This window comes from Pelmatolapia mariae, linkage group LG2, assembly GCF_036321145.2.
Source record: "Pelmatolapia mariae isolate MD_Pm_ZW linkage group LG2, Pm_UMD_F_2, whole genome shotgun sequence".
Taxonomy (NCBI): Eukaryota; Metazoa; Chordata; class Actinopteri; order Cichliformes; family Cichlidae; genus Pelmatolapia; species Pelmatolapia mariae.
Window position 1 is genome coordinate 17,015,206 of NC_086228.1, and position 25,625 is coordinate 17,040,830.

General features: G+C 37.3%; 1 protein-coding gene across 1 annotated transcript; it reads left to right on the top strand.

Annotated features, from left to right (window-relative positions):
- The first annotated feature begins 259 nt into the window (after positions 1-259).
- Positions 260-5,256, top strand: LOC134635868 (eukaryotic translation initiation factor 4E-1A-like). The gene is made up of 7 exons (XM_063485498.1): positions 260-285; positions 1,052-1,155; positions 1,497-1,592; positions 2,399-2,462; positions 3,014-3,127; positions 3,446-3,585; positions 3,935-5,256. Exons 1-7 carry the CDS (start codon positions 268-270, stop codon positions 4,047-4,049), a joined length of 651 nt encoding a protein of 216 aa, XP_063341568.1. The 5' UTR covers positions 260-267; the 3' UTR covers positions 4,050-5,256.
- The last annotated feature ends 20,369 nt before the right edge of the window (positions 5,257-25,625 follow it).

A 25,625-nucleotide genomic window follows, 5' to 3' on the forward strand; every position in this document is an offset into this window, starting at 1 on the left:
CCATAAGATGATTCTCAGTTTTCGCGTAATGTACATAATTATTATGAATACAGTTTATCCAGTGCGTTCGTATCACTTCAGAGTTTATTTCCACTAACCGTTGTCCACGCTATCAAACCTGAAGGAGGATGACGTTTTTTCCCCTCACACGTTGAACCAATATTTAATTTTGTACGTATTTGCTTGCGCATGCGTGTTGTGTTTACCATACGACCCAATCCAAGCTATTTTAACACACGGCGAAAAACTCAAAGTGATTTCCAGAAGATGGCGACCGCACTGGTGGTGAGTCCCTTTGCTAGAATAGGTTATCGAAGCTCGATATGTGCGGTTCTTTATCTTTCAAACAGCACGTTTATGGAGTATTTAATTAATCAGCGGTAAAAGACAACTAGGTGACAGTTTAGTCTAAATAATCGAGAGCCTGAGAAATCTTGTAAACTTTACCTCTGACAGGTAACAGAACTCGCTAGCCAAGCAACTTAGCATAGTAAATTATAGCCAGTTTTTTTTTTTTTTAAATCTTAATATCAGCAATACTGCTTGTAAGACCAGTTACAGTAACTGTTTTTAAAGTGTCGTTTACGCCGGGTTAATACTGCGTTGACTGGGTATATGCCCCGGTCGGTGCCCTGAGTTGAACTCAGATACTTGTATGAATGAGAGGACACCGGTAACGACTCTCGTGGGTTCCAGCTAACGTTAGCTGGAAACCAAAAGTTGGTCAGTGTGGGGAAATGTGTTTAAGAATGAGCTAGACATCTTCTCTATAATGCAATTTAAAGTGGCAAACGATAATAAATGCTACCCTTTGAGAAAACCTATTTCTTTTCTCAAGTTTGCTACAAGTCTGTAGATTCAAGCCATTTGTTCCACGGGGAGGTGGAGCACTTAACAGGCTAAAGAGGCCCTAAACATGTAGACACGATAGCTTAATGTTTTCACAGGCATGTGTAAGACGTTAAATTACTCTACCTCTCAGACACGGTGTGCACACACGTGGTTATAATCATTAAAATACCAAAACAACTTAGACTAATTTTTCTTCTAGGCGTCAAATTCAGTTCCTGCAAATGGTGAAACGGAGAAATGTGAAACAGCTGTTCAGAAGGTTGTGAACCCTGAAACGTACATCAAACATCCACTACAAAACAGGTAAGCATTTATCCACGTCTGTCTTTCCTGTAGAAGTATAAATCGATACAGCTGTAGCCCCAGACCTGCTGGCCAAAATGAAGCTCTTATAACATTCATGTATCATTCTACCTTATGTATAACAGCTACAAAAATACTGAACGCAATTAAAATGTTATATTACAGTAGTGTGAGTCTCCCTCTTAAATGAATTTTGCCATTGTTATATAGTATGTTTGAGGTGGTAAAAGTTTGAGAAAGAACATACTTGTATTGCAAATTTTTCTTCACTACCACCCTGACAAATGTAGACATAGTATGCGGTCGTACTCTGTAATAAGGCATCTTGTTTGTGTTTTCAGGTGGGCTCTTTGGTTTTTCAAGAATGACAAAAGCAAGACGTGGCAAGCCAACCTTCGTCTCATCTCCAAATTTGACACTGTGGAGGACTTCTGGGCGTAAGTTTTTGATACTTGTAGAGTTCATGCCACTCAGTATCATAGACTTAAATGCAAAGCTAGAATTATAGTATGGATGTGTTTTTTTTTTTTTTTTTTTTTTTTTTTTTTTTTTTGGTTTGTTTTTTGTTTGTTTGTTTTTTTTTTTTTTAATGTTGATGATAATTCCTGTTTGTGTGGGTGTGTTTCAATAAAATTCAAATTGGCCTATTCGTTGAGGAGAGGTTGCATGTATTCGTATGCTATGCTCATTATAGTAAGCTTGGTAAAGGTGTGCCCATCCTTAAACTATAGCTCCTATAGTGTAGTCTCTAGGCCAATGGTGACCCTTAGTAACACTAACAAGAAAGTTATGAACCACTGTAAATTTCATTTGTCGCAGAGTTAACGCCTTATTGTGATGGGATTTTTTTTTTTTTTTTTTAAAGAGACAAAGAGATGCCAAGAAAGTAAAAGTATTTCTTGTGTTGTCTTCTGTTCCAGACATCACAACAGACTAAACCTTCCTAACACTGCCAAATCCAGCTTGTCACAAAATATGAGCCTCACAGTTGAAAAAACAAAACCAAAAACGGCAGAGTACAAAAATGACATTTGACAACATAAACCACAGTTCTCCGAATAGACTCTCTACAACTTAACTAACAGTGTTTGATGTTTACGTTTGTCCTGTACAGCCTTCAATCATATGCTGAGTCTGTGAAATAGGAAATTTTTTTGTATGTGTTGGTGCCAAGATGAGCTGTGGGTTGCTGGTGATGCATGAAATTACAATTCTTTCTTTAAAAAATTGCTTTCTTTCTTAGATTATACAATCACATTCAGCTCTCAAGTAACTTGATGTCTGGCTGTGACTACTCTTTATTTAAGGTAAGAAGTACTTTTCTGTCCCTTTCAGTATTTATAGTATCCCCGTGTAAAATGTCAGTCTTTTATTTCCTTTTCTCTGGTTCACAAAAGTTGTTTTAGTAAACACTGAAGGTGGACCCCACCTATCAAATAATCAGAATGGAAAAGAGCATCTTCTGCATTAAGCTGACAAATGGCGTAGTCCGTGTGCATTGACTGTGGTTTTTTTTTTTTTTTTTTTTTTTTTTTTGTTTTGTTTTGTTTTGTTCCCCAGCTTTTCAGTTTATTGAAATGCTTTATCCAGCCTTTTGTTTCAACGGAAAAACCTTCCAAAATTTAAAATTCCACAATAGAGTATGTTGTTTTGGTTTGTGGGTTGTTTTTTTTTTTTTTTTTGTCTTTTTTCCTCTTCCCGCTGTCATAGATGGGGATAGTTGTGAGCATACAAGTGTCTCAGTAATTCAGCTTCATGTGACTTTAGTTAATACATTAGTTGTCTGTTAATGTATTAATTTCTTGATGACTTGTATGCAACAGTGATGTATTTGGCGTGGGCTTGTGTTTGAATACAGGATGGGATTGAGCCCATGTGGGAAGATGAAAGGAACCGGCGAGGCGGCCGCTGGCTGATAACTCTGTCCAAGCAGCAACGTAAATCAGACCTGGATCGGTTCTGGTTGGAGACGGTATGTTGCGCCCTCTTGTATTATTGGTTGCTTTAACAGAGTCATCATTCTTCTCATCAATTGGCCTTGTACAGTGTGTATGTTTTGACACATGACAATAGGAATGTACAGTGTAAACAGGTGTAGATAAAAGGATAAATTCCATGTAGCAGAGTCCTTGCAGTGTTGTTGTTTTTTTTTGTTTTGTTTTTTTAAATAGCAAACTACAACTGTGACAAGCCAGTGAATGCTAAGTACACAACGTTTCAGGTACTGCATTTAAAACAAAAACATGTGTCCACAATAACAAATCTTTTAAAAATTCATATTTTCCTGCAGCTCCTGTGTCTTGTTGGAGAAGCTTTTGACGACTACAGTGATGATGTTTGTGGAGCTGTCATTAACGTTAGAGCCAAAGGTGATAAGATCGCTATATGGACTACAGACTATGAAAATAAAGAAGCCATCACACACATAGGGTAAGTTGGAAATGCCACAATTGTAGATGAGGAAAAAAAATCTGAGCACATTAGATGCTGTTGTGCAAGTTTTATTTTTATTTTTTTTTAAGTTTTCCTCTCTTCTGTCTAGAAGTACGATTCAGAATTATCTGTAGTATCATATAGTATTAGTCTTGAAGTAAGAAGCCTGTTACAGGAAGATGTAACAAAAGTGGGTTTTTTTTTTTTTTTTTTGTGTGTGTGTGGGGGGGGGGGGGGTGTGTTTTTGTGGGGGGTTTTTTTTTTTTTTTTTTTTTTTTTTTTGGTTTTTTTTTTAATGGCTGAGTTTGTCTCATAGCTACTATGTAAAATGTCTTTGCTTCTTTAGGCGTGTGTATAAAGAGAGGCTAGGCGTTCCGCCAAAAGTGATCATTGGTTACCAGTCACATGCAGACACGGCCACAAAGAGTGGTTCAACAACCAAGAACAAGTTTGTTGCCTGAGGATCCGAAGATTACCAACCAAGCCTTCCTGTGTTTCCAAATATTTTTTTTTTATTTTTTTTAAATTGAATGTAACTGTGATCTTTGGAAAAACATTGGGGAAAAGGGATAAAATTGCTTCTTTGTTTTTGTTTTGTTTTTTGGGGTCACTTATCACATGTTTGGGACACTATAAGGTGATGGTGTGATAAAGATGCCTTTTTTTTTTTTTTCTTTTTTTTTTTAATTTTTCCCTTTTGCGTCTGAATACTTTGGTAAAGGTTGATTTGGTGTATTTTTAGCTATTTTTGTTAAAGTACTCAACATTAAAGGCATATGAAATAAAAACGTGTAATTTAATAAACTGGTACTTTACTCCTATAGCAAATTTACAGTAACAGCATAGGATTTAAACTGTTTACATTGGAATTAAAATTAAACAAATCCAAGTAATGCGTTGACTTCAGAGGCTATTCACTGTAGAAGCAAGGCAATACTGACATCGTTGCCATTGACCCACTTTGGGTGTCAAGTCACGTTGTTGGTGCTTTTTTTTTGAAACACCACCCAAGAATGTTGTGCAATATATATATTTGTAATTTTCTATTTTTTGGGGGGGGGGGTGGCGGCATGTGAGTGTCTAAAGAGTTAAAACTTCACATCTCTAATGAGATCAACATCAATGTTTCATGATAGATAAAATTTATTTTCTTTGGCCAAAGCATGTGTTCAGTGCATGTGTTTCCAAAACATACGTGTTATACAGCATTTGTTTCTTGAACTGAACAGCCAGGCTGTTCACTTTTTTTGCAGGGTATTTGTTTCTAGGACATAAGCTTTGTTAAACAATGCAAACAGTTATTTCCATTCCACATTTTTGTGACAAAATGAATATTGTTGGATGAAACTGTGCCTTTAATGTAAATCCCTGCCTGATATGTCTGAAATGTACAGAGCGGCAATGTAAATGAACTTGTACAGTGGCATTTTTTTTTCTTTTTGTCAACATGGTGTGCTATGAACTTGTCAGAAAATGTTTTAAACCCTCTACCAAAGCACGCAATGGTGGGTTAGTTATGTTTTGTTTTGTTTTTTTTGTTTTGTTTTTTCTGCACTGCAAATGTCTAATATGAAAGCAACTGAGATTTCAGGAAAAAAAAAAAAGGTTTGATTCTTATGTCCAAACTTAACTTTGCTGCTTCATGACGTTTTTTTTTTTTTTTTTTTTTTTTTTAAATCACATGACTTTTCTGAGATCCTCAGGCTCTCAGTATCCTAGCATTAGGATAAGACATTATAAAAACAAGGTTTGATATTTTGTTCTTCAATAATTAAAGGTTTACACGAAGCAGCTGTAAGTGATGATCATCATGAAGTTGCCCCTGTTTCTTCCTCTAGCATTGTAGGGTTTGGGATCCAATTTTGTTTTGCTGGCTTTATAACTACAGTATATTGAGGAAGATTAAGCGGTTTCAGTGGGAACTGCTGCATCACTAATTTATGGCCCGTGCCTTTATTAGGCTGCACAAATTGCAGTTTAAGGGGGTTTTAAGTAATCTATGACATCAATTGACTGTTACTTTAGAGCAACAGCAGCTTAGCCCCTCCTGTCCATTTGAAATAAGCATCCTTGTAATTGACACAATCTATCAGGTCACATTTTCACATGTGACAACTTGGAGGAAATAAGAACAGAGCTACAGAAAAGTCTCTTGAGGTTATAAGGAAAAGCTTTACCTCACCAAAAGTATTCCTTGTTGAAAGCTTTGGAACATTTTCATTTTGTTCCCTGGTAGATATTCAAAACATTATTTGCTGATGTTGAACAAGTGAAGATAATTGAACACATTAAATCTCTCTGCTTTAATGCAGACCAGAGTAAATTGTAAATGTTCTGCAGTTATATAGCACTTTTACATGTTAGCTGTGTTCTACAAAGCCCTTGACATTGCGCTTCTTTTCCACTCATTCACATGCTTACACCAATAGTAACAGAGCTGCCATGAATGCTGCACACCACTGGGAGAAACTGCAGGATCATGGTCTTGCTCAGTGGTACTTGAGCACATGAAAGGGGCAGGGTATCAGACTGCTAACACTGCAATTAGTGGTTAGCTTGTTCTACAGCCTGTATTTCATTTATTTGCTATGCAGACAAAAATACATATGGCCCCATAAATCACAGTGTCTAACCTCATACCTCAACCTTTGGATGGTGTCACCTTGGACTCTACTGCTGCTCCAGTACTGCCATTTTGGACCAGGTTATGTCCTTTAACTTACACACTAAACAAACTACTACTACTACTTCTTTCTCCAAGTCTGTGCAGGGCTGACAAAATATTGTTTGTATTTGACTGATACTGAAAAAACTAGTGCATGGATTTACTTCCAGGGTGGACACATAGAGTAATTTCATACTGTCAAGTTGTCCTAAAAACTCCTCGCAGCAAGAGTTCTGACAAGGGACTCAAAAAATAGATATCTCTTCTCCAATATTAGCTTCAGTGGCTTCAATTTTAATCCAGAATGGAATTTAAAATCATCTTCACATACAAAGTGCTGAATGATTAGGCCCCGTCATATCTTAAAGAGTTCATATTACCTCATTATCCCCATTTGGGAGACAGACACCCTCTCTACTTTTAAGATTAGACTTAAAACGTCCCTTTTTGATAAAGCTTATAATTAGGGTTGGAACCTGATTAATTTCTTGTGATGTTACAGGCTCAAGCTTCTGGCGTACCTCCTATGATACACGGAGCAGTTCTCCACGTCCCTCTTTTCATGTCCTATTTGTTTTCATACCACATCAACTTTTGTCTGCTCTCTTCCTTAGCTAACTATAGGCATAGCATAGTCACCTGACATTCCCCTGAATGACTATGACTATGACTATGCATTAGTTTAAATGATATCCAACTGCATTTCCCTATCTTGGATAGATTCAGATAGCAATGTCAGCCTTTGCAACTATATCAAAAGATTGCTCAATTTACTAATATCCCACTCTTTAATGTAATGCTGCAGTTATCATAAGTACTAATCAATATAACTGCCTATATAACTGTTTTTATAGCCAGTTATGTCAGGTCATATAAATGCATTTTTAGTTACACTAAATGGAGCTTATGCGTATGTTCAATAAAAAGAATCTGTATTCATTCATCTGCCTGGATTCCTGGGTGTTCAGGCTGCTAATCTATTCTTTACATCACTTCCGCTTCCCCACACTGTCAGACTTGTTGTCTGATCCAATCAATTTCTTGCCCACCTTCTGCAAGTCAATCCACCTCTCTTCTGTGTGCTTTAAATCTCAGTGCTCTTCTGTCATTCTGTAAGACTCTCATTAGTGCAACCCACCTAGAGATCTTCCTTCACCTGCTTCATCTCTGACATCACCAGCATTTTGACTCCGGCAGTCCTGTCCTATTTCCTACCATCATTAGATCAGATTTTAATCTCAGAATAGTTTATTACTCAAACTCTGTATATCAATGAACCATTTTGACTTCCTCCAAATGATTCCTTCTTCTCAGATGCTGTTCTTGTATTACTGATCAGTGAGATCATTTTCCTTTTTATTGTATAAAGGTGTGTCTTTCTTTGCTTGCTGCGTCTCCATCGCACAATCCAAAGACAAGCATGTTACATTGATTGTTGATTCTGTAGGTGTGGCTGTGAATGCTGTCTTGCTTATAATGTTTGCCTGTGATAGACTTGTGAATAAATACTGAGTTTACCACACTCAGTGTCACTGCCTCTGACTCAGTGCCAGCAGGGATAGGATGGATGGATGGATGGATGGGATTTAATTGTCTCTTTGGATAGGCAAAACTATGATACAGCGTCCAATAAAATCTCAAATAAGATATATTTCTTTATTTTATCAAACATGTCACATTGTTTTTAACTTATTATTATATATCTGTTGTTACCGGGATGTCTGCCTTTCCTTTATTTTAATAATTTCAAAGCAAATAAGATGCCTGACGCTGCATTATGATCATCTGTTAGCATATTTAGTATGAGTTCATGCAACCTGCTTTTCTTCATATGCCTTTTTAGCTGATTAGCACCTCTTGTGCTCCTCTTGTTTACACAGCTGACACCTGAGGTCTATGGATTTCATGTCTCTGATGCCTTAACAGATGGAATTGCTAATCTGATCTGACACCTAAAATTGACAGTCACAACATTAATGTGCTTCCCATGAAAATCAGGTGCAAATTAAACAGGAGTAACGATAACATATATTTCCCTTCTTTTTTTTCGATTTGTATTTTTTAATTTTGAGGATCCTGTTATGATTCTTAGAAAATGCTGGAAATATTATTCATGTCATTCAAGAATCTTATCTATCTATCTATCTATCTATCTCATTGTTGCTATGAGTGTAATTAATGATGAGCAGTTATGTTGCCATGTGAGTAAGGCAGAAATGTTCTTTTCGTTTACTAAACTGTCCACCAGGAGGCAGTATAGCTACACACTTGACTTCAGCTTTCACTCTTGAATCCCCCATAAATGTTTTGGTAGATGAAATTGGGATTCCACTGAGTGAGTCTCTGTTGCACACACCAGGGAAAGAAGATATCTGTAAATAGCAGCTGGGTGCCTTATTTATTTATATATCCCCCCAACCAAGAAACCCCAACTCCCCCTGCCCCCCCACCCCCTAGTTGCTTTAGGCAACTGTCAGCCTCCTGTTCACCAGCCCACCTCATATGCACAAGTGCAGCTATAAACACAGTGACATGACACCACGTTGGATGAAGCTGCAGCATAAAAGGTTGCAGATAGTTCCTTGCATCTGCAGGAGGTGCTGATTCCCTCTGTGTTTCATGACAGATGTGTCACTGAACTACTCGTTCACTGTACCTCACCAGCGGCTGCTTTTGAGGACTCTGAGCTAGTCTCAGTAGGTAGGTTATTATCCATGGTGCTGCTGACAGAGTCCTAGAGTCAATAATAATCTTGTCATCTTTCTGTGTGAACCAGAGGGAGGGATCCACTCATTTGCCAAGTAGTATATAGAGGGCTTCATATCACGCAGACACATATAAGTGTGCACAATTGCACACAAATGCACAAGCCCTAGAGTTCTGACTGCATAAGACTCAGGTCCTGTGCTTTCAGATCAGACTCACATGCAGGCTGCTTGGTGTTTCTGTCTTAGAAGTAGTACACGAGAGACATATATTAAGCCCCTGGTGTTGATGAAAAAAGGGAAATATTTGAGTTGACTGCAGTACATTGTAAGTATTTGTCCCCTTCCTTTTTTTTTTTTTGCATATATGACACACATACATTTTAATATTAGACAAAGTAAGTAGATACAAACTAATTACAAAATGCAGTTTTTAAATGATTATTTAATTTATTAAAGGAAGACAAAATCCAAACCTAATATTAATGTGGAAAAGTAATTACCCCGTAAACCTGATAATAGGTTGTGCCACCCTTGGCAGCAAGAACTACAATCAAGCATTTAGAATAACTGGCCACAGTTCTTGTGGTAGAATTGTGACCCACTCTTCTTTGGGTAGTTGTTTTAAGTTGTTGTTTTGCTCAAGTAGCACTGGAGCATTTTGAGCATGAAAAAATTAAAAAATCAAGAAGGGGACAAATACATTTTCAGGACACTTTATACGTCAAAATATAAAGTTTGTCACATAAAGAAAGTGTTAATATTATCATTTCACATTACACACATTACGTCACACGAAGGTAAATGTATATGTGTCTGTTTGCTATACCTGTGAACAGTGCTTCTACATTCTGTTTTTCATCCATTGCCCTTAATTAATTCAGAAACGAATAAACGTTTTTAAAGCAGTAATATGAATAATTTCTATATATCTTAAATTGTTGCAAAGAGAAAGGCTGTGGGGCTAACACCAGCACAAACTAGTTTCGCTCATAACTGCTTCAAACAGAACTGTTTCCAAGTATAGAGAAAGTATTTTACTACCCAAACACAAATCAACTTGTGGAAGTACAACCAGGATTATTCAAATGATCCATTTTCATTCAAATACTGATCATTGTACCACTTGATTGTTACTCTTTCCAAAGCAAAAATGTCTGCCACAGTAGTTTCATTATTCTTCGTGTAACAACAGTACATCAGCAGCTGATCACTGAGTCTGAATATTTTTAGACGTAACCCTAATGTGTTAGAACAAGGGGAAAAAAAATGTCACGTTCTGTCACATATTTCTCAGCCTTTTCTGTGAACAGACTGCAAAATGGCTAACACTAATGTTAATAATAAGCTGCCTGTACCCTTCAGCAGAAGGATAGATCATGTGTATCTGTGCTTGCAAAATGGCATTATTCAATGAAGTGAACAGCCACAGTAAGCTAATTTATTTAGCAGTTCACTGACTTGCAGTGCTAGAATACAGTATGATTGTCCTTAGCAGCTACAGTTGATGTAATCTGCATACAGACAATAGCTTATATGCCAATACGCAAAGCAAACAAAGTGAACTTTAGCTTTTTATGAATTTCTTGAACTCAAAGTGACATGAAAATCCATCTAATTATTTGAACAATGGAAATATACTAAAAATGGTAAAAAATAAAAAAAATGGAGATGGCAAAACATGGGATTTACAATGTAACACAATGTAATGTGAAGTAAATATATTACTGATCTGAAACTGTGTACCCTCATGACTTCCTTCTGGATCAACAAAAATCCAAATAAATATTTAAGGCTTTACCATCATTCTTATAGCCCATACCTGAAATTATAAATGAACAATTCCTTTTTTGGTCAGAGGACTAGTTCTGTTACCACTGCTTTCCCAGGCGTTGTTGTATTGATTTAAATTGCATTCGTGCCCTGAACAAAAAAGCAGTACCAGAATCAGCAGGCTGCTGACAAACATCATGCCGCAGAGAAATAAAGAGAAATAAAAATCACTTACTTGTGAAGAGTGAAGTGAAAAATACTATGAGTCACCCTTGAAAACATCAGCAGTCAAAAAACATGGATTCTGACTAATCAAATGCTCTTTTATTAAGCCTCTGAACCCTTTCTTAAAAATTTTAATCATTTCAAAAGAATCGCAAATCATCCTTAATTTTAAGAATCAACTTTAATTTTCTATTCAGATCACCAAATTTGGTCCACCAGAACTTCTTTTTTTTAATCCATTCAGTTGGTTTTTGTCTTGCTTTGTATTTTCTTCTTGACACAAATTATAAACTGTGTTGAAATGTGATAGCACTGATTTTTGTATGTCTGCTGGAAAAGTCTTTCACTGTGCAAAACCCAGTAATAAGCAGTAACACTATCTGATTAGAGTCTCCGAGGGAAGGAATTAACCTATGTAAAATGGATAAAAAGTAGTTAGGGAAAATAATCCTCAGGTCTTTATTATAAAGGAAAAGTAAACAAAGTCTTTTCCACATTATAAGCAATGCTCCCATCCATGCTGATTTGACCTTGAGCAAAACAACAAACTCCTACCTGCTTCTGGCAGTTTTATGCACTGACCCAGTTGGTGAAACAGTAATGTGTTTGTGTGTAACACAGCGGGCAACTAGCTCTTTTAAAAAAAGCACTTATTCCCTTTCGTCAGTTTTGTACATATATTCAGTTTGGCAGTTATTTAGCTAAATGAGCTTCAGCAGTAATCACTAGTGTCACAACTCCAGAATCAAATCTATGTTAAATTTGTTCCCCAAAGCTTTGGGTATCATCCATTTCTTAGCTTCCTTCTGTGGACAGGTTTGGTTTTATGACCTAGTTTTTCTTTCTTTCTTTATTTTTATCTGCAACACATTTACATCAGGTAATATCGTGGCAGGATGAGCTGCTGCTTCTTATGCAGAGTTTGATCTCGACTCTGCGGTCAGCTCATCGTGGCTAAATGGTGTTTCCCTGGCAACATATTCCCTATAAGAAATGCTGATGAACGCAGTGGAGTGAGTGGATTGGAGATCTCTATCTGGGAAATCATTCACTGGTTGCAAGAGCTTGTGATGATGATAACGCATCACTAATATTTGGGACACAACTGAAACACTTTCAAGGCAGACATAGTGCCTGTTTAAAAAACAGGAACATATATAATATATATATTCCTTTGGACATGCCTTTGCCACTTACTTTCCGTGTAGTACTTGTACCTGATGGTTTCAAAGCAATGTATTTTTGTTTGTCGAGCCACTGTCACAAAAACACATCACTTGTTCCCATTTCTTTAGCTGAATCTATGAAAACCTAAAGTATAAAATGCTATTTTTGCACCAACAGGGTGATTCCCAATAAACTTGGTATATCTCAGCATGGCGTACAATGATTTTGAGGAAACCAGAGGAGAAAAAAGCAGTGGCAGGATTAACAAAAAGACTATCAACAGCAAATGAACAGTATCTGAAAAACATTTCAAACAGTCCAGTGAAGATGTGACACAGGAGCTGAGAGATGCATCTGGCCCTTGATCCATCTTCTGTTCACTGAAGCCTCATCAGAAATGGTCTCAGTGGAAAGGTGGCTGTCAAGAAGTGGTTCTTAGGGAAGAAAACAGGAAAAAGGGCTGAGATATGCCAAGTTACACAAGAACTGGACTGGAAATTAGATGCAAAAGGTCTTCTGAAGTGGTGAATCCAAATTTGAAATTTGTTCAAATTGTGGTTAGTTTGTATGGAGCAGGTCAGAAGAGAGGTACCTCAGTGAGTGCCTCCAGCCATCTGCACAGTGGTGGCTCTGTCATGGTTTGTATTTCAGTCAGTGGTGTTGGGGATCTTGTCAGGCAGCCAACATCCAAAGAAAAGCCTTGGAATGTGCTTCAAGAAGCCCAGACAACTATTCCCAAAGACTAATTAAAGGAATTACAAGAAAGCTAGGCAAAGAGAGTTCATACTCTGTTGTAGAATAAAGGTGGTAATAACAAATATATGACTTTAAGTTTATTAGAAGTGTACAAGCTTTGTTTTTGCCTTATATACTTATACAGATGTACTGCTAGATATATAGATCTGCACTTTTTACCAATTTTCCTAGAACAGTTTAAAGATGGCTCTAAATTTTTGTACAGTGCTGGATATTTGGTCACGCTATACTGACTCATCCTTTTCTGCTCGAAATATGTTAGGTTAAATCAGATACTGATATGCCACTTCATTTGAAGCATTTGCTTTTTTGTGATGGATAACTGGGCCGTGATATTGTTTGTGAAACAAACAAAAACCCGCTCGTTCTCTTCTTCGGGACAAAGGTTAATGCAACAAATCTGGCATGGTCTATATTTGTAAGTATACAAAACTGCCTCTAATCCAAATCTCCAGCATTTAGGGAAGTGCCTGTGATTTCCAATGTGTGTACATCGATTTGTTAGCTGTGTAATCCTCGACTGTGACAATGGTCAGCGAGATTAGGGGCTAGAGCCACAGCGTCGGTCCTTTTAGGCGGGTAATGGGCAAAAAAGCGTGTTAATTGCCCTTGACTGTTGAAAGTAAATTAATTATTGATCGCTCTCTCGACTCCTCTTCTGTACTTACATACCCTTACAAATCCTTTTATCTCCGGCTCAGAGTAAGAACATTTCCTCTTTTCCCATCATTATGCAGGGTGGTGAGCAAGAGGACCACTAGCCTACCTCTTCAACCAAAGCCATCTTGAATTTTGTTCCCGCTTGTAGTTGTGTAGCATGCTGAGCAGGCCTGTCAGAAAATCTCACCTCAAAAGACGCTTACCTTCTTCTCTGATCTCTTGCCACCTCTCTCACTCACACCTCCTCTCTCTTTTCCTCCTCCTCTCTAATTTTCTAATAGTGTCTCCTTCATGTTCTTGCTTCTTCCAGCTCACACGCACACATACTTACAGCCCACATACTACGCACATGTCCCCATATACCAGCAGTGGTTGCAAATAAATAAGCGAAAATGAATAAAAACCCGGTTTGAGGTCTAAAGGCTGCTTAAATTGATGACAGTGAACATAAAGGTGTGGAGGCAGTACAGACAACAGCATCATTATTCTACCTATTGATTTTCTCCGACTGCTACTAAAAGGAATAAGCCACCTTGGACTTGAAATGAGATATAAACAAAGTCCAACATGATACAGCTGCATATTTTTTTTTCTGCTGCAGTAGATGTCAAAGCCCTCGCTTAGCTTTAGCTTGATAACAGTCTTGTGTGTTGTATCAGTATATATATATATGTATATATATATATATATATATATATATATATATATATATATATATATATATATATATATATATATATAACTAATGTTGAAATGTAACAAATTGGAGGGAGAAATGTGTCAAACCACCAGAGAATGGTGTGAGAACAGCTTCAAATCACCTTGGTATTGGGTCTACAAGTTTAGAAACTTCACTCAACAAATAGAAGGCCATTCTTGTGAAAGTTCTACCCACCTTTGCAATGGCCATAATGAACATTGTGTTCAGGTTCATTAAGCCATGAAGTGACCTATGGATTTGGGCTTTGTCACATGAAATAGACCGCTCCGGTCATGAAAGACATGTTTCATGACAAAATAAAGGTGATTGGTCTGAACAAGTTTGCAATGATTTGCAGGGGCACTTCTGTAAAAAGGGACAAGTGAATTCAAACCATACTCACTGCAGGTGTGCAGGTTCAGACTCTTCGTTTATCACATGTCTGAATATGTGTTTGGGGATGCGTGAAAGATGCTGTTATGAAATATACCAATATTTTATCAGCGACCAAAATGCATCTCAAATGAAATCAGAGCAGCGTGACAGTGGAAGTAGCATAGTTAGATATTATGTGACAAGATTTTCTGTATGGTCCTATACATCACTAAGTAGGTAATTTTAATGCTTTAGTTTGTTAATTATTTAAATAAAAACAAAAAAAACAAAGGAAATAAGCATAAATTAAAATGTGGGTCTTAAGTGAAGGTCTCAAGGATCAAAGGAGTATTGTGAGATCTTAGCTGTGGCTAGAACAGGTTATCTTCTAGTTAAAAGTTGGTGGTTTAATCCCTGTTTCTCCAGTCTGTTTGCCAAAATATCCTTGGTGGTTTATCTTTAATACAGGAATTGTTATCCTGACTTTGTGTACCAATAGAACACTGTGAGACCTGGTCTGTTTCTCCTTGGTTTGGTCCTTGGTAAGTTAATTGTTCTAGGGTTAAACTACTTATTTAATGCACAGATATTTTAAGGGTGTTTTTGCAACTGTTGTTTTTAGTCCATTTAAATTGAACCCTAGTTCCTTTTCCCAGTTGGTGCAGTTCATTTGTGCAGGTATGAACACATTAATCGCACTTGGGTGCAGATCTAAACAACCTCACGGAAACACGTTGGAGGAGGTGGTCTCGGAGGAGGTACGGTTTCAAATGAACACCAGAGGAGTTCATTTAAATCAAGGGCGTAGATTTGGCATGGACGGAAGGGACATGTCCCCACCAATATCCAGCTATTACTGAATTGTCCCCACCAATAATTTGATCTCTTCGAGTAAAGAAAAACAAACCCGATAGAAAAAAAAACCGATCTGTCAACGTCTCTTTCACCCAGCGGTGCAGAAAGAGTTAAATTACGTTCTCTACTGGAGTCCTACATCATGTGACAAATATGGCCAATGTGATTGGCTGTGCCTTTCAGGGAGCTCTGTTTAATTTTAGCAGCGGCGGCAAGCCTGCGCTGCCAGGACCTGCAAGGAGGAGAGGAGGATGGCAGCAAAAAGGAAGAACCTGGATATAAGAAAGTATTTTTCAAAGAAACCTGTAAGTCACTTAAAGTCAAGTTCACTCATAAAATGTGTCTGTCATAATAACGTTACAGGCTATGCTAGGCTTTGGCCCACATGAGTCTAAAATTGTATGTAACCATGAATAACGTGTTTTGGAAACTAACTGCACAACAGGCAGCACTATTAGTTATCTCAGTATAACAGAGTAGCATTTCTAATTTTGATTGAAACTGTCAGAGAAAACGGCAGCCTCGAGCAAGCCAGGATATTAGTTTACAGAGGCTGTTAAAATTATATGTCTAACATGGCTAAGGTCAACAATGACTCAAATGAGATTAAACAATGCTGCTGTATGCCATGTCCACCAGGAGAGACTGGACAGTATAGATGTAAAACAAATATGCCAGCAGTTTATCTCAGTTAACGAGAGGAGAAGGCATGTGTTTGGCTCCTTCACATAGTGGACATTAAGTTGTTGTCTGGGGCAGCAGTAGTCCATGTCTGTTGCTGTAACAGTAGTTCATGTTTAGAATAAAAAATCCCAGCTCACTGATTTGATCGGGGCAACAGTGTGCCTAAACTGTTGCATGATTTTGCTGAGAGATGTTGTACTTTGTGGTAATCTTAGATGAGTAGTTTTATGGACAAAAACCACCAGGTCATTCAGTGTTCCCTTAGTACTAATGTATCAGATATGTTGGTGTACTATAACTGAAGTAATGTTGTTAAGTCCTTAAAGTCATATTGTTTTATTGTCATGACTGTATTTGAAGCTATTTTTATTTTTGTATGATACCTGATTCATATGGAATATGGCTGAAGTAAACTAAAGCCTAAAATACTTAGTCATTTGTTTAATAGTAATTTAACATTATATAATTCACATATAAAACTATGAATTGTAATTTTAAATGGTTTAAAAGCATGTAGAATAGCATATGTAGGCAAGTATATTTCTCCTTTTTTAAAAAAATCAAGAAGCAAAGACAAAAAGGGAAAAAAAAAAGAAACAGGGCAGGGGTTCGGTGGTTGAATCATCTGTCCCCACCAATGCCAAAACCAAATCTACGCCCTTGATTTAAATAAATGTGATCCGAACTAACTACCACCTGCACGTTACAACTTGGAGCTAAAAGAACATTGCGTAGCTACGCAAGAACATTGCGTAGCTACGCAATGTTCTTTTAAAGCATACGGATCACGTATGCTTTGTGCTCTTAATGTGGAAAGCTTATAGATGTACAAAGGTCTGTGCGGGCTAGCAGCTAGCCCTAAAATGAACTTAAATTCTCAATGATCTCCACTGGTCCAGAACAGAGTACTTTTTTTCTGCATTTACTTTTGTTGCTCTGACCCCAGACACCTCTGGCCAATGAGTGGACTGAACAATCTCACGTGGTTTGTAATTATGCAGTTTGGCTTGCTTGGTGAAAACTTTCTGTCAATACAAACCAAACCATGGAAAAAGCTACAAGTTTACAAACTTATCAACTGATCTTGACCAGGGTAAACAAAGTATAGGTGTGAAATACCTTAGACGTATTGATTCTCTATGAAAGCAAATAACCAAATTTCCCTTAAACATCCATTAAAGCTGGCCTCTGCTGATTTCTTCAATTAAAAAAAAAAATTCAGCAGTTGACAGTGCAAGTTGGGGCCCATTTTATTAACCTCAGCAGCAATAATTTCTCAAGGCTGAAGTTAACATTCATCTTAACAACCACGCACAATGACAGTGGGTAATTAGACCGCTGGTTGCTAAAATTATGTTTGCCTGTAATGATATGATGTCACTAAATGTAATTAATGATGAATATGCTAATAGGAAAACTTAGCTGGTATCTGTCATGCACCGTGAACTGCCATACATTGCAGAGATCTAATGTGGCACAAGAGTTTAAATACTTCTGTGTGATGTATGAAGATGTATGAAGGGTATATGTGAGACTGTTCACATGCCTGGCATAACCAGGAGATCCAAAACAGCTAATCAACATGGTGCCATCTAGCTTGTAATGATGTTTACCATATAACAGCAGAATAAAGGCCATTCATTGTTTCCATGCATTTAAAAGGTGTCCATGTTGTCAGCTGGGGGATTTCTGCATCACAAATAAATATCTGTATTTGTGTAGCACTGCCTCTGGAGGCAATTTAAAAAATTGCCTTCTGTTTCTTTCTTTTGGCTGGATTTTGTGTCAGGAAAGAAACTCCAGCTAAATTTCCTCATAGCAAAAATGTTGTGAGAGTTTATTTGTAGATTCTCTGAAATGTAATGTCTGCTGTGTTGCCACACAGAAAATAGCTCAGTATGATGTAATGTGACATATGTCTGACTACAGAAATAGAAAACCCACACTCCAGAAACTGAACACAGAAAAACATCAGCTGGTATTCCACGTCTGACTCTGTCCTGTTGCACTTTAACTGAGGCTGTGTTGTACTTGAAGTTGCACTTGCTTTAATGTACCCACATGACTTTGATAGTCGCTTGCTGAATGTTCCCACACCAATGTCACACATAAAATTCAACTCACATTCATTGGTCGTGGTGACTTGAGCTATTCCCATCCTGACATATTTATCATTGAAGGACCTTGAATCCTCCTGTAGCATTTTTACTATGATAATTGAGAGAGAGATTTAGACAGATCTCCGGCTTTTCTGTGCCCTCCTGTTGGCAGGGTGGTGTTCATCTCTTTGAGGCTGGGATCTTTATGGTGATCTAATCTCTTGCATTTAGGGTTTTGGTCAGTTGAATTATATTCTTTCACTTTCTGAACAAGAAAGCAATTTCTTTTTGGCTGAGGTTTATGCACTGAACCATTTCACTGACTTGCTTTAAAGAAAGTTAGAGGCAAAGTTATCTATGTGATGACTATGTTATTTCTGTTCAGTCATGTGTATTTTCATTCTCTTTTGTCTTTGAAGACAAAAGAAAATGATGTGAACAACGTATAGAAACTTGATAAATATAACAGCAATGCCGTATATAGTGCAGTAATCCTTTTGGATTTAGGTGATCCACCAAACAACTGATAACAACAACAAAGCAGATCCAGCAAACTAAGCCACTGAGAAGAGCATGTGTGATTATTTGTGAAGAATATAGTTTTATAGTATAGTATATTAGTATATCTATGTTTATTAGTGACAGTATAAACAACACTGGCACTGATAATAGTGTGATGAAAAACACAATCCCAATTACACAGAGAACATTAACACTGCATTTTTCATCATTTTCCAATCTCCTCTGTCTGTGAGACACAATTCCCGAAATATTAACGTGTCATATTTTTGTTTTATACATTTAGCCTAGGATTTTAAGATATTTCACAGTGGGTGACGACATATAGAGAAGATGATATGCCCCGACGAAGAGCATTTTAATGCATATATATCTATGAATATTTTCCTGTGACATGTACGAAAACATTGTGAACCAAAGGATATGCCGCTACATATTTACAGCTATTCCCCAAATCTTGTTATTCTATGGATGTTTGTTGGGTAAAGGGTTCTCTTTGTCATTCGTTCTGTCATATTTTTCCATTACATGACCCATGAATGATTCAGGAGCCACTGTGTTTGTTGCAAACAGTCATTCATTTTTCATAACAGCTGTATCTTGAAAAACCTCTTCTGTCCTGGACCACCCTGCTAGAGCATGGTTGCATTTTCATCACTGGTGAATGAAGTGCAATGCAGGCATTCTTCTTTTTTGCATGCTCAGATTTCCAGATGCAAGATTTCTCCTGTTTTTTTTTAATGGCACTTCTATACATTGCTCACAACCTTGAAATATTCACCTCTTTGGCAAAGACGATACTCTAAGTTTCACACACATAAACATACGCAACGCATACATAAATATAAATTCTTACTGTTTTGTGTATCTTCGTCAGAAAACCCACATGGTTTATTTTGCCCTAACCACACATGCAAATGCTTTTCAGTGGGAAGACAAATGCATATGCATCAGTAATTGACTGTGCGTGGATATATGCTCTTAGGTGTCTGTTGAGTCAGCCTCATTTGAAGCCATTTCCTGTACAGCTGCTCTGGATAAGTAGCTATTTACTGAATGACCAAAATATCAAATGATATAAATGCCTTATATAAGAGGTGCAGTGTTAGAAAGAGAGCCACACTGGATTCTCAGACCTAAAGCTATTAGTCAAGGTATAATACAACCACACATCAACTTTTCACGGCTGTGGCTTATCGCAAAATAAACACTATACTGAACTGAGACGTTTATACTGTAGTGTAATTGAATTTTGACCTCGGGAACAGATATAGAGCTGCAGTGTAGAGGCGACCTAAGAAGAGAAGGGATTGTGTGCAGTGGGGCCATCCAAAAAGTCTCTGTGGGGCAGAAAATAAATAAATAAATAAATGGAAAAAAAAGAGGCAGTCATGTTTTGGGGAATTGGTGTGACTGTGTCATAGAATGCAGCACTGTACATATGTGTGTCTCTCTTTGCAGTGATTTCCCGCCAGCCTAGAGGGAACACTTATCTCCTTGACTTTTCTTTACCTCAAGTCAGTGGCAGACTCTCCACCCACCTATATCTGTGGCTGTGCCAGGTGAGAGTGGCAACCTCATTTAGATAAATGCTTTTCCTTTTTTCCCCAGGAACTTCAGGTTGTAAAAGGAGTTCAAAGGAAAGTTATCTTGTCCTTTCCTTACACCCTACCCCCAACACACACACATACACACCAATCCTTTACCCTTTCCATTCTTTTTCTCTGTTTCTTTCCCTCCACATCTCAAGATTAATAATGCGGCATAACTGATCCCCCCCTCCTTATTTTATCTACACCAGATAGTGCTCAGACAGCACAAGCTAATTTTAGAGGATGACACTGCTGAGTGCTTGCGATAAGGAGCTCACAATGAACAGGACGTTATTTTCTCTCTCTCTCAGGTTCCAGTCCTTCTCAGGTGGAAATCACCGTAAACACGGCATGTCCCAGATCTTCAAGATTACTAAAAAATTGCAGAACATATTTTGCATCATTAAGCTTTGGAGACTGCATCTGGCATGCATCCTGTCTTACAAAATTAGCGTTTGGCTGTGATGTCTGCACTTATTCTTGTTTATACGTACGGCTGTTTGCGTTTGAGGGAACAAACCGCAGACATGTGCAGCTGTAGAAGAGGCAAAGTAGAGAAAAAGTGACACAGTCTTTGAGAAAATCATTAATATTGCATTTTAAAAGGACCCCATGCAGTTTTTCTACAGATAACACATGCTTTAAAGTGACATATTTTTTAACAATTAACAAAGACGTCGAATAACGGCAGGGGGCTCCAGATCCTTGGCTGACATAGCAACCTGTTTAGCATTCTAAGCTTAGAGCCCACAGTGCAAGTGTTTATCATACAAAATGTATTATTAATTTTCAAGCCTTCAGAAATATCGACCTCAGTATTTGTCTAACCTAATCATGTTTATTTTATCTTGCCCATAGCGTGTAAATCATGCTAAATCAGCTCTAATTACACTGGAGTGGAGTTTGTCTACAGTTGAGGCAGCAGAGATTAGATTCAAGGACAGGATTATTTTATTGCTGCGTTTTTTGTTGCCTCCTGTTCTGGATGTGTATTGCTACACTGACATGTGGGCGTGTGGGTGTTTGTGATCTTATCTTACAAGGTAGATAATTGAAATTTATAGGAGGCACTAGATAACATGGATGTACACTGAGCCAGCAGACGACATCAGGAGGAGCAATATATATCCTGTAGCTGCTGTTCATTTTCCAAGAGTGGTTGAAAATGGAAAACCAGCGACTGGGTCATATGGTAGACTCTGACATGGACTTTAGTTGCTGCACCTGACATTTTCTCTTTGGTATAAATTGGTAAACCTGGTGGATTCAAAAACAGCAGCATCATTCATGGTCTCTAATGGTCTGAGGAAATTTTAGCAGCTGTTTTTGTTTTTTCATGTTCAGTGTTCAAAAAAGTAATATATTACAGATTATCTGTTACCTTTTTAATATAAAGGATTAAGGTATATAATTACTCCCTAGAGCAGCGGTCCCCAACATTTTTTGCGCCACGGACCGGTTTGTGCCCGACAATATTTTCACGGACCGGCCTTTAAGGTGTCGCGGATAAATACAACAAAATAAAACTAGTACCGGTACCGAAAAAAAAAAAGAAGATTTATTCATAACACACGTGAAAAGACCCAGGAAAACCAAGTTAACGGAAAAAAAAAACCGATAACAAAATAACGCTAAAAACCCTGAAAACCATACATTTCACACCCGAGTCTCACTCTCGCGGCCCGGTACCTGTCCGTGGCCCGGGGGTTGAGACCGCTGCCCTAGAGAAAGTAATTCAGCATGATACTCTTTACATAACTGTAATTTTACTCAGTAACATGACCAGAAATTAGTGCTGTCAGCGTTAATCTCATTAAAATTGCCGCGTTCATGCGGTTATGACGTTAACGTCATTTTAACGAGGTTAACGCTGACAGCACTACCAGAAATGGATCGTAATAATAATAATGTTTCGTTAAATTACAGTCAAAGGCCAACACTAATGAGAACATGCATATGCCAACAACACAAAGCAAATGTGAAAGCTAACCCAAAGAGACTTCAAAGAGACCACCATTGCAGTTCTGCTGTAGAAATGTGTACAGGTAGAAATGGAGGCTACTACAAGCCTGACTGCTCATCATTACCTTTGTGACGTCCTGAAGATCAGGCTCTGGCTCCTGTGCTGATGTCAGTGTGAACTCAAATACTTGCCATGTTGTGTTAGCAGTATAATGTAGTTGATTCTGTTGTGACCAGTTTACATTTTACCATAGCGTTCTTTATGTTTCATGTTTTTTTTCCTATTAATCTGCCCATCCTGTAATACAAATAACAACATAGCTGTAACTGTAACATGATTACATATATATATGTAATCATGTTACATATATATGTAATCATGTTACATATATATGTAATCATGTTACATATATATATGTAACATATGTAGCTGTGCCTTTACCTTTTTGACAGGTAAAGGCACAGCTGTCAAAAATGTCAAAAACTTCAGCTACCAAATTACCAGCTAATTAAAATATTAGGCCATGTACTTATTATTATTATTATTATTATTATTATTATTATTATTATTATTAAATGGACTACAAATGCAATATCTCATATTACTTATCTATGTCCAACAAATTATGTTATATTTTATTTCCAGTAGGAAATTCTTTTCCCCCCCCTAAGGTAATGCCATAGTAAATGATAATCTCTGTCACTGCAAAGTGTTAGAGGAATGCATGCAGAGATTCTTGTCATATTCAAATGAATGTTTGACAAATGAGTTTCTCTTGAGGACATATGATACATTATTAGCATTTTATTATTACTAATGATTGTGGTGATCAGGATTATGTAGAAAAGATAAATCATTTTCCTTCCTTTCATTTAGAGAATGAAAATGGTTTATGGCACTTAGATGAGCATTAGACCTGTGTCAAAGATTTTGATGTTAGTGGATTTTAAAGGAACATTTCTACTTGGGCCTTATTCTCATAGTTTTTAAGATCATGACCGTTGATTGTGTTTAAGATATCACCACTTCTGTCTCTTTGGAGCTTCTAGATGAGTATCACATGCAAAACTGAAAGAATGACAGACATTAAAACACAAACAAACCTTGCATGATTGTTTAATTGGTCTGTACCTGCAGTGAGCCATGATAAAAGTTCCTTATTCTGCAGCATATATATTGGATTAATAGGCTATGGTGTAACCATTGCAGAGGTCTCAGCTTCTTCATCTATATTGCATTTATACTGCAGTGATAAATCCAGCTCTTGACATCTACACTGCATTAATGCTGTAATAATAGCAAAAGTAAAGGTCCCTCACAATGCATCTATCTTACAGTAGTCTTGCAGGAGCTGCTTCAACCTATTCTTTTAAAAATGTGATAAAGGAGAGTTGAAGACTTGCAGTGTGTTGCGACAGTGACCTCATATCTCAAACAACTGGGTACTGAGCCATTCCTTATGCCTGACAACTAAAAAGAGAGAAAATTAGACTTTTTGACTGTTTCTGTAAAGGCCAAAGTAACACTATAAAAGTGGCAAGTAAAAAATCTTTGATATGCTAGAGAGGGATTTGACCAGTTTTCTATGGCTAGATTTGAGGCAGACTAATAAACATATAATGCAGAGACAGTATAAATACACAGCCCACTCTATCATTCTTAACTATTGTCAGTGTTTACAATCAAGGGTACATTTTATCCTCAGAGTTTTCTGCGCAGGACTAATGTTCTCCGAACCGTACAGAGAGAAACAATTCAGGTTAAGTGTGGCAGCGGAGACACAGAACTGCCTCTGTTTGGGGATTTCAATTTGCATTCAAGTCTCTGACCCCCCTTTCTTAACTACTTCTTTTTTTCCTGCAGCCAGTAAGAGACAGAGTAAGCACACACATCGGCCTAATTGAAAGAAAAAAAAAAAAAACTTTGTGCAATTTCTAAGGTGCATGTGTTAAAGTGTTATTTTTTTAAATTGTTTGCCACTTGGCATTAACTAAAAGGAAGCTAATTTCTGTAATTACACGGTGACCACCTTTTACACGATGTTCTTGATGATATTTCTTAAAATATAAAGTGACCATGCATAATGTGTACTTGTGCAAATGAATTCATTCAGGCCTGTGAGCTATTGGCATAAGATTAACATGGTGGAAAAATAAATGTTTTTTTGCAGCTTAGTTGTTACCCACTTAAATTCCAAGTACCACACTCTTGAGCTCTCAAAACCTGTTAACAACCTATTGTTTAATTTGAAATGCCCTTTGCCAGCAAAAGCAAAATAACACTTTTGTCTTACTTTACACTGAAGTAGGTTCCCCACACCGTGTTTTCATGCAGGTGTTCTTTCCCATTAATGTGGTGGATTGAACAGGTGGACAGTTTGTTTTATGGCTTATTTCACGAATCCTTTCATCCTGCTTTGTATGTTTATCTCATGGTACACTGCTCACCTGCGGAACCTTTGTTGATCCAATTTGCAACCTGCTTTGTATCACACTGCTTTAATACATGCCTGAAAGCAGGATGCATATTTGGAGTGTTACATTGTACTACATGTTTTGTGTAGGTTTGAAATGTTTGGAGGGATTTTTCATCAGAAGTATGTGGTTCTCAATTTATTTGTGTAGTGAGTCAATACATGAGTTTTTTTTTCTTTTTCGGTGTATCTGCTTTTCCACACAACCTGTCTTGACTTTTTCAGTGAAGGATTCTTGACATTTCCCAGATTGTCTTTTGACAGTCCCCAGAGATAATGTGTGAACTTGTTGAACTCATTGTTCAAGAGAGCAGAAGTTAAAGGAAAGCTTTTCCAAAGGATAGGTTAGACCTTTCTGCTTTCTCCCACCTAACATGAAAAAGTTTTTCACTGAAATGATTCAGTGAAGAACATCTTATAAAAAGAATTATAATCACTGCAAGTTAGAGAAAAAAACATGAGAATCTGACATTTAGACAAGCATGAGCAAACGGCTGAACGTCTTACACGATACAGTGATCAGCCACAACAGGAAAGCCACCTCTCTACTATTGTGTACATTTTCCACATGCCATCAAAAACCGCTATGATCTCTGTCATAAGATCTCCTGTGACTGTTAGCTATGTTTTGGTGTAGGTTTTCATATACTAAATACTACAAAATATCAGAAAATCAATAATAATATAAAGTAATGGAGTAATGAAATTTCATATGCTCATAGATTGCCTTCATAATCATATATAGCAACATTTATAATGAAGCATTTTCTACTGGCACTGTGTATTGGCATGGCTACAATTACAAATCAAAATGTATTTATGATGT

Excerpts from the sequence above, each read along its gene's own strand:
- LOC134635868 (XM_063485498.1), top strand. Across the intron at positions 1,593-2,398 it reads ACTGTGGAGGACTTCTGGGC|ATTATACAATCACATTCAGC; the intron begins GTAAGTTTTTGA and ends TTTCTTTCTTAG. Across the intron at positions 3,586-3,934 it reads GAAGCCATCACACACATAGG|GCGTGTGTATAAAGAGAGGC; the intron begins GTAAGTTGGAAA and ends TTGCTTCTTTAG.